The sequence below is a fragment of the Chrysoperla carnea genome, chromosome 3 (genome assembly GCF_905475395.1).
Source record: "Chrysoperla carnea chromosome 3, inChrCarn1.1, whole genome shotgun sequence".
Classification (NCBI taxonomy): Eukaryota; Metazoa; Arthropoda; class Insecta; order Neuroptera; family Chrysopidae; genus Chrysoperla; species Chrysoperla carnea.
This window is the reverse complement of record NC_058339.1, coordinates 52,642,594-52,655,151: the sequence shown is the minus strand read 5'-3', so window position 1 is coordinate 52,655,151 and position 12,558 is coordinate 52,642,594. Positions and strand designations below refer to the sequence as shown.

General features: G+C 29.1%; 2 protein-coding genes across 3 annotated transcripts; one reads left to right on the top strand and one right to left on the bottom strand.

Annotated features, from left to right (window-relative positions):
- Window positions 1-72: 72 nt before the first annotated feature.
- Window positions 73-3,222, bottom strand: LOC123296404. The gene is made up of 2 exons (XM_044877869.1): window positions 2,473-3,222; window positions 73-530 (listed from the first exon to the last, which is right to left on the bottom strand). Exons 1-2 carry the CDS (start codon window positions 3,131-3,133, stop codon window positions 124-126), a joined length of 1,068 nt encoding a protein of 355 aa, XP_044733804.1. The 5' UTR covers window positions 3,134-3,222; the 3' UTR covers window positions 73-123.
- Window positions 3,223-3,415: 193 nt separating this feature from the next.
- Window positions 3,416-12,274, top strand: LOC123294686 (forkhead box protein K1). 2 transcript variants are annotated; one of them, XM_044875797.1, is made up of 10 exons: window positions 3,419-3,464; window positions 4,841-5,558; window positions 6,032-6,309; window positions 7,066-7,274; window positions 7,907-8,152; window positions 9,394-9,539; window positions 9,908-10,065; window positions 10,128-10,319; window positions 10,413-10,512; window positions 11,801-12,274. In XM_044875797.1, the coding sequence occupies exons 2-10, from the start codon at window positions 5,197-5,199 to the stop codon at window positions 11,991-11,993; spliced, it is 1,884 nt and encodes a 627-aa protein (XP_044731732.1). In that variant the 5' UTR covers window positions 3,419-3,464; window positions 4,841-5,196; the 3' UTR covers window positions 11,994-12,274. The 2 variants fall into 2 exon arrangements, with proteins under 2 accessions (XP_044731733.1, XP_044731732.1); XM_044875798.1 differs by lacking the exon at window positions 10,128-10,319 and having other exon boundaries at window positions 3,416-3,464.
- Window positions 12,275-12,558: the final 284 nt, after the last annotated feature.

The following is a 12,558-nucleotide window of genomic DNA, read 5'->3' as shown; positions in this document are numbered from 1 at the left end:
TGTAAAATTAAAAAAAAATTATTATTAAATAATAAATACTTGAAACAAAAATTTTATTTTAACCCTTTACAAGTTACCACTTGGTGGCTAGAAGATAATAAAAACTTGCTTAATTGCAAATGGTTAAATATTATGATTTGTTCGTAATTTAACTGGAGCACGAGGTGAACCTGATTTTAGGTGATCATTTTGTTGCAATGCATTCGGTACTTTATGTATACTATTGTTACGAGCAGGTGACATTAAATAATTATCACTTGGGCTGTCTTTTAACTCTGACCTCTTCATGTCTCGAGAAAGACAATCAGATTTAAATTGTGGAAATGTTTGAGGTTGTTGAAATAATGAAGGTGGTGCCATATCCATTGCTGTTTTGTGTCGTGTAAGTAAACTTAACATGCACAAAGCTGCCGTTTCGTTTTGTGCTGGTGGACAAAATTTTGGTGTATCATTTCTACAAATTTTAACCTTTTCTTTTTGTGTTGAATTTTCAAGTCGGTTTTCACTATCATTATTATCATTGCATGAATCTGTAATAAAATAAATTTTTATAGCAGGACTGATGAAGATTCTCGAAAAGATAAAAAGCCATTAAAATAGTGAACCCAGGCTAAATATTTTATTAAAAAATAAGATTAGTACTATACCTACTACGTATAGTATTATATCTACTACTGAATATGGCGCGACACTGGGTTAATTCTTTGTACGTTTGCCCTTTTCTGTTCCCAAATCACACCTTACACTTATTGTAATATCCGTGTCTATATTTGTGTTGTAATGTGTGAGTCAAAGGAATCTGGGAACATTGATCAATACTTTTAGTATAATGATACCTATACCTTGATGATTAAGCGAAACTGTAACGACAACGCATTTTCGTCCCCTGCACCTACATTCCCTGGTGGCTTCCATGCCTAATACCCGCTTACTACGCCACTGGCTAATACACTGACGTAAAAATTTTGAGAAGAGAACTTGCATTAATTTTTTTTTTTTGCCACAAATTCATATCTAATTGGAAAAATAATTCATCTAAAGCGTATATTTAAGTAATTTAAAAAATATAATAAAAATTATAATAAAAAAAATGCTCCTCTATTATATTCTACCTTATCCAATTTCTCTATTCTACCTTGTGAGTTTTAGACAGAATGTTTTATAGCTAAGTGCGAACAAATAATGTTTCCCAAATAAAAATCATAGCAATGACTTCCACAATACCTTGAATTAAATTATCAATTTTTTGAAAATCCAAGTTAACAAAATCTTCAGTAGCATCAGAGTAAAAAGATTGTATATTTCCACCGATTAAGTTCTCAAGAAAAGAAGTTGAAGATTGAGAACTATCTGATTTGCGATTTAAATTTTGATTAACACTTGTTGCGGAATAAAATTGAATTTCCTAACCAATTAACACACCTTGAAATAAACAATTTATTACAATTACATCGCAAGAATGAAAATGGACGTATATTGGTTATTTAGTTCCTCTTAATATCTCATCCCTTATTATTAGGAATGAATAGCTTTAGATTTCTCATAATGTATAATTCTTATAAACTTTTCCGGTTTTGATGTAATTGTAATGTTCTTTGTTTAGATTCAAAGAAATGACACGTCTTTCCAGAAAATTGTTAGCTTTGAATAATTTAAACTTTTTTTTTTTGTTAACTTATCTACTAATTTCATCTTTTTTTTGTTGTTGTTGGTGGGTAATGCAGAACCCTGCAATTATCGAGCATGTTATTTTTTTATAAATTAAGAATTATTACATAATATGTAATTTAGTTACAACTGTTAGATTATAATTATTCTACGGTTACAACATTTTACCAATGCTTAAATCATGGAGGTTATAAAGAAGGAGAACGATCGCTATGTACTAAAGCATTAGCGCACCTGTCCCTGAAAATGTGTAGAATTTATAGTTCATTTTTCAGCCACCAGCCGCGCTGTCGTCGGTAAGTAGTATATTAGCGCACTCATAAGCGCAAGTTTAGCGTTTATTTTTTCGTACTGACAGCAATAAATAGGACTAAGATAGAAGATATTTGTTATTCATTTTATCACATTGGTTATAAATCATTTAGTACGAAACAAAAGTGAATCGTGATTTTAAAATGAAAAGCCCTATAGCCCGCATTTAATGAGACAACTTAGCGCTCCCAGCGCCTCACTTATTTTGTCCATATTTTGGGGACAATATTTTCTATTGCGATCATTCTCCTTCTTTATAACCTCCATGGCTTAAAGTGTCCATTTATATCATTTCTTTCAGAATTTAAATTCATATGGTATCTTTTCAGCTACTGAATATTGTATCTTTGAAATTGATCTAGATACATTTTAAAAGTATTTATTACAGCACTGCTAATCACGATTTTTTTTATAAATTAATAAAAAAATTTTACGTCATCATTTAAGTTCAAAATAATGACGGTATATTCATTATACAAATACGTTACTTACCATCATCATCCTCACTGGAACTTTTTTCTTTTTCATAATAAGAGTTTTTATCTTCACAAATCCGAATGAATTTATCTTTTGTAGTATTTTTGATAGAATTATATTCAGATCCATCAATATCGTTTTCATTATCACCGGCTCCTTTGTCACCTCTATCTTGCAGTTGATGGCTACTTTTACCAACTGTATTATCTTCAAATGAAGATTTTCTAGAAAATACTTTTTTAGTACTTTCATAATTTAATTTTGGCTTCGTATTGTTTTCATAAACTGTTTCATTATTTTGAATTGAAACGCATTGATCGGTTTGTGTACTTTGTGAACAATTAGCATTGGAAGAACATTGTTTACAGTTATTATTTGTAAACATATGAGCAGCAGGATTATAAAAAACTGGCAAGTAAATTGGGAATGGTGAAAAAAATGAGCCTGAATATTCTGATTTTGAATTTTGACAATTACATTGTGCTGATACTTCTTCATTTTGATACATTTTTTCCCAAAAATTCGTTGGAGGATATTGAAAATATGGAAATGGTGGAGGCATAAAATAATTGGAATCATTTTTTCGAACACAGTTATTGCACATGAAATTGGTATTTGTATTTGTACCGCACGATTGTAAGTTCAAAATTTTTGTTGAATTTTTTTCAAATTCCATTTCGTATTGTAAAAGAAATAAATCCCCCGGCTATTATACTTGAAACTCGCAAATAATGTACAAAGATTTTTAAAAAATCTCTCCAAACATAATCCCCAATACTTATATTTATCTATGATAAATTATGCGTGAATTTTTGAATCAGACATCATTATTTACATTTTTAGTTGCTTATCAACAAAAGCAGTCTTTTTTTATTAAAAAAAGTAAACAGTTTTCAGTAAACAGTAAATATTATTGTGTCAAGTTCATAAAATTCATGTAAATTTGAATTTTTTTTTTGTGACATAATAAAGAGAAGTGAATAGATGTATTTGAAAGTATATTTTGGGTAATAATTTATTTTTATTATACCTACTTTTAAATTAAAATTTGTGTAAGGTTTTTAATTAAACATGATCGCATAATTTGTCCAAAAAAATATTTTTTAGGACAAATTATGAAAAAAAAAAAACAGTTTTTTGGAGTATTTTCATCGAGGATTTTAAATTGTTGCATATTGCATAATATGGAATATTTCATAACAGCTGAACACAGATAGCAGCACTAAAACGCGTGGTAAAAAAACATGGGCATTTTTGTTTGTAAACAAAAAGCTGTCAAATTTGTTTCCGACTTTTGCATCTTTTTTGGCCTTGTAAAATGCAGCTTGAAATTTTTGGGGTTTTATAGAGACTAAAAATAAGGGTAGGACCAAAAAGAAATTCAGAACAATGACCTATAACCAACGAAACATTGTATCTAAAGCGGTGGGGAAAATGAATCAAAAGAGAAACATTAGTAAATTGCTCAAAAGACTAACTAAAACCGCCAAAACCCTTTTACAGAATTAAAAATATTTCGATTAGAATTTCGAAAAGTGGAGCCCCCCATTTGTCTTAATATTTAGCATAAATGTAGTCTGGTATACATGAATAACCACTTTTGGCTACTAGAACCGGAAAAAAGTTTTGAAGGAGGCGTTTAATTTTGTTAATATAAAATTTTAATTCTTCATAACTTTTTTACTAAGAATGGTTGATTTTTATCAAGAATGGTTGAACGTACGGGTGGTTGATTCCAACGAATAAATTCCGACATGTACGAGTTTCCTCCTGGATCAAACTCTCTCTCGGTAGTCCATACTAAACTTCCCTAAATTTAAGTCGATAAAAATTATTTTTTTCACATGAAATATATTATTTGTAATGATATTGTAAATACAGACTATAAAAATTTTAGACAGCTGTATAGTATTTAAATTATAAAATATTGATTTTAAAAAAAAGTCAAGTATGATTCGATTTACCGTGCTCACTCTGTATTTAAATAAAATTTAAAAATTGTAGGTTTTAATTCGTCGTTTAGATGTTTTTATTTTTTGTTTATTATTATTTTGTACAAAAGTTTTTAACATCATGAATTTTATTATCAAGTTATTTATCATTTAAAATTTGAATTCCGAGTTAGTTAGATGTTAGGATTTTTAAATACATACCTTCATTAATAAATTCTATTAGGTCTAAGGGCTTTTTAGTATTTCTATTTCTATTTATATAGGTATAATTTTGTTAATTTTGAATGAATCATTGGAAAAACTAATAACGTTTAAATAATTTTTAAAATTATTTAAACATTAGTATCGTTTTTCATTTGTTTTTAAATTCATTTATTAAAAAAACAAATTCCAGAATGTATTTTGTTTTAAACACGTTCATTTGTTTTCAGAGACATAGCTAGTAGTGCAACCTAGTAGTATTACGTTGAAGCTACAGGTCTCAATAAAATTAATATTTGTTCGCTTGACTGTTATGTCAATAAAAGACAGAACGCTGCTACATCGACAAAATGGAGTGATCGGAGTAGAGCAGGTAGTGCGTAGATGGTTTTGGCGTTTTAATTACTTGCTTGTAAACCACCCACGTTTGTCGATTGTGTTTGTGGTGTATATTTTGTCGTGTAGTGGTAGTAGTGTTGTGAATAAACACTGGCAGATCAGCGTGTGGGGCTACCTTGCTGAGCAAGGCAAAAGTGTACCTGTTTGTTCGTGATTAAATAATCACCGTGGTTACACGGCGTGAGTGATGTCCTCTTATTCTAGGACACAGGAAAGTGATGCTTGGGCCCTTTTAGCATTAAAATCGGCCCCAGCAAGTCCTTCAAAAGTGCAATGGACTCAAATGGATACAAAAGGACCAGCCATTGCAAAATTAGAAGGAAGGGAATTCGAATATTTGGTTCGTCAAAAACGTATTATAATTGGACGAAATAGTTCGCGTGGTGAAGTTGATGTAAATATGGGACATTCTAGTTTTATTTCACGACGGCATTTGGAAGTGTTTTTTGAACACCCTTATTTTTATATGATATGTAATGGTAAAAACGGTGTTTTTGTTGATGGTGTATTTAAAAGAAAAGGTGCTCCTCCCTTTCAATTACCGAAAACGTGAGTATTATTTTACATAATCATCAAATAATTATATATTCTCTATGTATGTAAACAAATAATTTCGTCATCGTTAGTTAATGATCATTGCACTCGTCAGTTATTTATTACGTTTAGTTTGATGGCCTTGGATCTTGATTAGATACTTATTGTAAACATATCTTTGAATTAAATGTTTTTAATATTTCCTTTAAACCTTATAAATTCATATAATAACATTATTACTATCAATAATTGTTTTTAATATATGACCTACATCAAAATAAAGTCACTATAATCACGTGGCGATTATAAAATAATACCTTATTTACAATATACAATATACCCACCTAAAATAAATATTATACTATTTATGCGTTGTCTCTATTTGTTTACAGATCTATTTTACAAAATAAAATAAAAATAAAAACAATTATTTACATTTCTCATTTTTGACATTAAAATATTATTTTTTTATTTTTGTGTATATATAGATGTACTTTCCGGTTCCCAAGTACAAATATCAGATTGACATTTCAATCATTGGTCGATGAAGGTTCAGATACACCACCATCAGTTCGAAGTGTGTCTCCTTCACATCATTCTTCAAATAAATATATAAGTTCACGCTCGCGTGGAAGTGGTGGAGGATCCAATCATCCATTACCGCCATTACGAATTAATATACCTGATGCAGATAGTTTTAGCAGTCCATTTCCTTCTCCAACTGGAACAATAAGTGCAGCAAATAGTTGTCCTACAAGTCCCAGAGGTAATTTTTGTGAATATTTTAATTCTATTTTTAATTTTTCTTTATTACTTGTTTATTTATCAAAATAAACGGGGGGTAATTTTTTTAAATGAGATGAATTAGTGGCGCCAAGTTTGAATAATTATTAGAATTCGGACAGAATGAATAATAAGTTAAAACATCACCATGAGATAATTTCGTAAAACTATTATTTAATTTTTTGAGATATAGAAATATTTTAAAACCATATTTTGATGTTTTATTTTAAAATGTCACAAAAAAAAATGTATCGCAGGAAAAGGTTTTTAACAGCTATGCCCTTCTACATTGTACAGAATTTATGTGTCGTATTGTTTCGGCTCAAGAACAATCACATATTTATCCAATATCTTATCGAGATTTATGAGGCAGGATTCGCAGTTGACAAGTTGGCTGTCCTGGTAAAGTGAAAACATAAGTTAGCTAGCTATACGCAGTTATTTGAAAAATTGATAAAAAAATTGAAAGCATCCCATACCGAATTTTAAGCTAAATCCCCATTTCGCACTTTGCATAACGCCTTCCAGGAATACTTCATAGAGAGTTCAAAAGTTTTTAAATACTACGAATTGATACGACGTTGACGCTGACGTTGTCTTGAAAATTTTAGTTTTGTTTTTTATCTCATTAAGTTCTTAATAGATTACATTTATAAATTTTGAAATACAAAAAATCTTAATATTGCCCTAATTTTTCTAACAACTGTGTGTTTTCTAAACATAACTATTAAAATTGCAGGAAGTCATAACAGAAGAGAAGTTCCTAGTGATTTGCATATCAAATTAGCTTATGCAGCACAAGTTGTTATAGGCGGCTCAAATTATGGTAGCAGTTCAACACAAAGTGCAGTTTCACATGAGAATTCATCGATAAGTAGGGATAGTATACACTCACAAAGTCCTACTTCAGAAAGTCATTACCGTCATGGATCATCAAATGGCAATTCAGTAAGTAAAATTTTATGTAAATCTATGTGGGTGCACTTGAAATTCACCAAACACAAACATGGATATACAATTAAGCAAATTTTTTAAATGTCCTGTATATACTGAAATCCATTCAATAAGTATATCATTCGAATTTTTAAAAACGGTAATATTTTTAAATATATGAAAATCAAAATTTTTAATTTTAAGCTTTTAAACTTAAAATTCAATTCTATCTATCATCGTGCTGTAATTTCCTATGTATAAAAAACATCGGAAGATTTTAGGTTTTTTATGTGTGGAACGCACTCAATGAATGTTAATTGTGAACGACCGAACTGGTCGAAGCTTGATATATCAATCATCGGCCTTTCTTTCCACAAAGGGCCTGAAAACCCCTTTACTTACAATACATAACTATTACAATATAAATAAATAATTCGAGAAATGGATCTTATTACCCCAACAGATTGAAGGAAAACGTGGGTTCTTCTATAAATAAGACTTGAAAATTTGAAAAGTTTTGTAACCTAACAAAATATACTGTGAGCACTTGCTTGATTTGATTAAAGTACCCGTGATTATAATTTATAGAACTGTTTAATTTTGCTTTTAACAAAATAACCATTCTTTTAAATAATTATTATTTTTAGATACCAAATATCTCCATTAACGATTCGTCAGTGGGTACAGAAAATGGTAACAAAGAAGATCTAAAACCACCGTACTCGTATGCACAGTTAATTGTACAAGCAATCGCTTCTGCACCAGATAAACAATTAACTTTAAGTGGAATATATTCCTACATCACAAAAAATTATCCATATTATCGAACGGCAGATAAAGGATGGCAAAATTCAATTCGTCACAATTTATCGTTGAATCGATATTTTATTAAAGTAAGCACTTTATTTATGTTTTTTTTTATTATTCAAATTTTTTTTATAGCGTATCTGAAACTTCCATAAATGTCTTGCACCGTAACCCTAATAAACATTTTGATTAGATTTCATTAACTTTTAGTTCATATTTTAAAATGTTTTAAAAATATTTATTCGCATTTTAAAATGTTATACATGCAAACTAAACCTTTCATCAAATAATAAATTACTATAAATTAGCAGGTTTTACCTAAAAATAATTTAATTACAATTTGTTTATATTACTGATATTTACATGATAGTACATACAGTAAACACAAATGTAATCGTTAAATTTTTTTTTATCTTGTCAAATTTCTTTGTAATAATTTAATTATTATATTTAGTTGCATTTAATTAAAATTTTGAGGGTTGCAGATTAAAATTTTTCCATGCCTGTTATTTATCAAAATTTGTATTCAATATGTATTCTATTCATGTGAACTGTGCATTAATTTATTTGTTCCATGTCTACTGAGATGCGGCTTTTAATAATTTGTTTAAAATAATTATGTGGGTCGTTTTAAAATGTATTGGCAACAAGATTAAAGGTCAATAGCAGGAATTATAATTGAATATGATCCTGTATTACTAAGGAATTCAAGGAATTCTTACAAGTATGAAAAAAATCATGGAAACTAACTAATAACAAAGTTAATTTTCACTTTAAAAGATGAACCAAATTACAAACAAACTTTATTATTTTTTTTTACCGGTTAATAATTTTTTTTATTGATACGTTTAAAACGATACCTAGGAATTTATCTTATCTCTGTTTTTGGAATATATACATATAAAGGATCAAAAATTTTGTTCATTTAACGACTAGATGAGTACTTCTTAAAATTGGTTTGCCATTTTCTCGATTTTTTATATACGTCAGTATATAAGTTGTTTTTGACCAAAAAAATACAAAAATAGTCTTTATTTGACGATTGGAAGTATCATTTAAGAGATATCGCCCAAATTCTCATATAAGAGAGATTTCTCGAAGGATTTTTAAGGTAATTACTTATCAATTGTTTGTCAATAGACAAATGAACTGCATTTTCGTGATATTGGAGTTCTAATTACTTACGAAAAATTATACGAATCAAAATTTGACAAATGTAATTATTCGCGCGTGTTTTTTTTTTGTTTAAATTAATTCAATATATTTAGAAAAACACGAATTCTTGTATCTGTAAATTTTGATCCATTAAAAATGATATTTGGTTTAGGTGCCACGTAGTCAAGAAGAACCAGGAAAAGGAAGTTTTTGGCGAATAGATCCACAGTCAGAAGCAAAATTAATTGAGCAAGCGTTTAGGAGAAGGAGGCCACGAGGTGTTCAATGTTTCAGGGCTCCTTTCGGTCTAAGTTCAAGGTAAATTATATCAAACTATATATCTGTTAATATTCACGAATACCTGGACAAAATTTCGACCCAGGAAACAACATAAAGTTCACCCGGCTATCGTTAAATTGGTACAACAAATATACTACATAAATATGCAAATGAAATAATGTATTAAAAATTTAATGCAACACAACATCGAAATTTTTAGATTAAATAAAGAAGTTTAATATAATTTACTATTTATTTTGAATGTAACCGATATCGGAATCTCTTAACCAGGCTATCATCGAGCATTTGTCCAATGAAGGCCTCCAAGTACTGCTCCTTTCTTAGAAAACAATTTAAATTTAATAATTTTGATATTGTGATTAAAATTTGGTATTTATTGTTTATAGAAGTGCACCAGCGTCGCCTAGTCATGTGGGAATGTCAGGATTAATGACACCTGAATGTTTGTCGAGAGAAAGTTCTCCAATACCTGAAAATTGTGGTGATATTAGTCAGTCGGCACCAGGTAGTCCTGGCATGTCACATACCATAATGATTGGTACAGGTAAGAATCCAATATTTTTATAAATAAATAGTTTGCTTTGAAATCAAGATGTAATATTTTAGATCGCGGTGGTCATTTGACTTATCAATCAGCTCCTACAAGTCCCGGAACTTATTCGGGACCTGGCTCTGGAACATTGATTGGTCAGCATCAAATGTCGGCTTTAGTTGGAAATAATAAACATATTATGATGCCTTCACCACAGCATCATGTCACTATTGTTACAAATGGTTCTGAGGAGATTATTCGGGAAGGTGTGTGTTAATTTTTGTCAATTTTCCAATAAAATAATATCAATTACAATAAACGGATATTTGATTTTTTCAAATATTTTTCTATTTTTCTAGAAAAATATATACCGGGAGCTGTTGTTGAAGAGCGAGAAGTTATATCACCAGCATCATTTTCACCACAACCAGTAATTGTTCAAACTTCAAACACATATGGGTAAGGCTTTTTTTAAACTAAAGTCTAATTTCTGTAAAACTTTGTTTAGCAATGGGCATTTTTTTCTTAATAATTTAAATTAGTTTTAATTAGAAGTAATCAAGAAAGCGTTTACTGGCATGACAGAAATAATGATGCAGATGTACAAAACATTGATAAAATAGATCCTATAAGCGGTAATCTATTTTTTACTTTTTGATGCTTCTAAAGCGTTCTTAATATATTTCTTGAATTATTTTCTCACAAATTTTTTATTTTTTTAACGTAGTTTTTGTATTCAAATTCCTTGACGAAGGTACAACCCCGATTCACACAGAAATAATTTTTCTGTAGTTTATAGATTTATTCTGATTTTTAATTGATATCATGTATCACATGCAAGTAAACAAGTAACCAAATTTAGTTAATTCAAAGCAAATTTAAAAAACTGAGCAAAAAAAAAAAAGGAATATTTTAAGCTAAGAGTCAATGCGGTATATTTCGCTGATTAGCATTATACCGTATTATGTTTGGAACCAGATGAAATACATAAATTAAAAGCCACTGAGTTAATTGTTGAAATTTCATGTATAGAAAGTGTTGATTACGCATTAGTTTCTTTTTTTACGTCATGTAAGTAAAGAAACATAAACAAACAAACACATACCTAATATATGTAACGATAAATTTAAAATATGAACAATAGATAAATGTATAATGTTTCTGAGCTAATTTGCGTTCAAACGTGTAAACAGGGCTGTTTACGAAAAAATGTTTCAAACAACAGTTGTATATTTTTTGATAAGGAACATTTTTTATATTTAAACTTTATTTCTATCTCTAACGGTTTACAAGATAAGTCCTACGGACTCAAGACCTTGACCTATGTTGCTCATTTACGAACTCGACATCACTCTTTACGTCCTGAGCACTATATACAAATTTTAGCTTGATGTCTCTTTTCGGTTTTGAATTATCTTGTTAACGGACGGGCAGACAACCGAAAATGGACTATTTAGGTGATTTTATGAACACCTATACTAAAATTTGTTCGTAGCATCAATATTTTTAAGCGTCACAAACTTGGGACTAAACTTAGTATATTTTGATATAATTCATATATACATGGTATAAAAATGAGACGTTATGCAATTGAGTTTTGTGCAAAAGACAGATTTTGTGAAAACATTTTCGAACAGAATTTTATTTCTTACCTCGTCGTAAATATAAAGCTATTCGATTGATACATTTAGAAGTGTGTTTTATCTGTAAAAATTAATTTTAACAATTATGTTATTATTTTCCTTAGAAATGTATATATCAAATCGGAATCACCGCATGGAGTGCTGCTTAAACGTCATTTAGAAGATTCAATTGGTTCAAGTAGTGAAGGGGGTAATCTATATATTGAATCACCAACACACGGTGATAGTTCAGATCAAGGACCACCATCACCGGATTCTAAAAAAGCGCGTCTAGATGATTCATTTGCAGATGAGTAACACGTAGAAAACAAAAAAGTATTTGAGAAATCTGTGCATGCCAACAGAATACATTAAAAACAAAAACATCCTGTTACATTTTTTTTATATATAGACTTTAAAAATATGTATAGGAAAATATTTCATTTGGAAATATTGAATGACACAGACACACAAAAATTTGTTACAATTTATGTTTGGTAACATAAACGTGATGAAGAAACAAAACAAAAAAACGTAAATAATTTGATATGTAATTGTTTGTATAAATCACATACACACACGTTATACAAAAAAAGTTGAAATTTTTATTATTTAGCGCGTTTTTTAGTTATATTCACAAGAAAAAATACAATTAAAACTGCGTGTATAGTTTAATTATGGATTTTTTTTTACTCAATTGCCTTTTTACTCAAATGAAAAAAGAAACAAAAAGTGGTGTAAAATGTAACAAAATTTATATTCCTGCTACATTGTATGTGTTTAGTGAATTGTGCGGGAAAACTTTTTTTACACCAGTTTGTAAAAATAAATATTATAAATAATTGTAATGTAAATAGAATTTTTCCCCAATATAAAAAATTTT

Coding starts and splice junctions, on each gene's coding strand:
- LOC123296404 (XM_044877869.1), bottom strand. CDS start 3,133: ATGGAATTTGAAAAAAATTCAACAAAAATTTTGAACTTACAATCGTGC. Junction 531..2,472: donor TTCCAGTGAGGATGATGATG/GTAAGTAACGTA, acceptor ATTTTATTACAG/ATTCATGCAATGATAATAAT.
- LOC123294686 (XM_044875797.1), top strand. CDS start 5,197: ATGTCCTCTTATTCTAGGACACAGGAAAGTGATGCTTGGGCCCTTTTA. Junction 9,540..9,907: donor CCTTTCGGTCTAAGTTCAAG/GTAAATTATATC, acceptor TATTGTTTATAG/AAGTGCACCAGCGTCGCCTA. Junction 10,513..11,800: donor CAAACTTCAAACACATATGG/GTAAGGCTTTTT, acceptor TATTTTCCTTAG/AAATGTATATATCAAATCGG.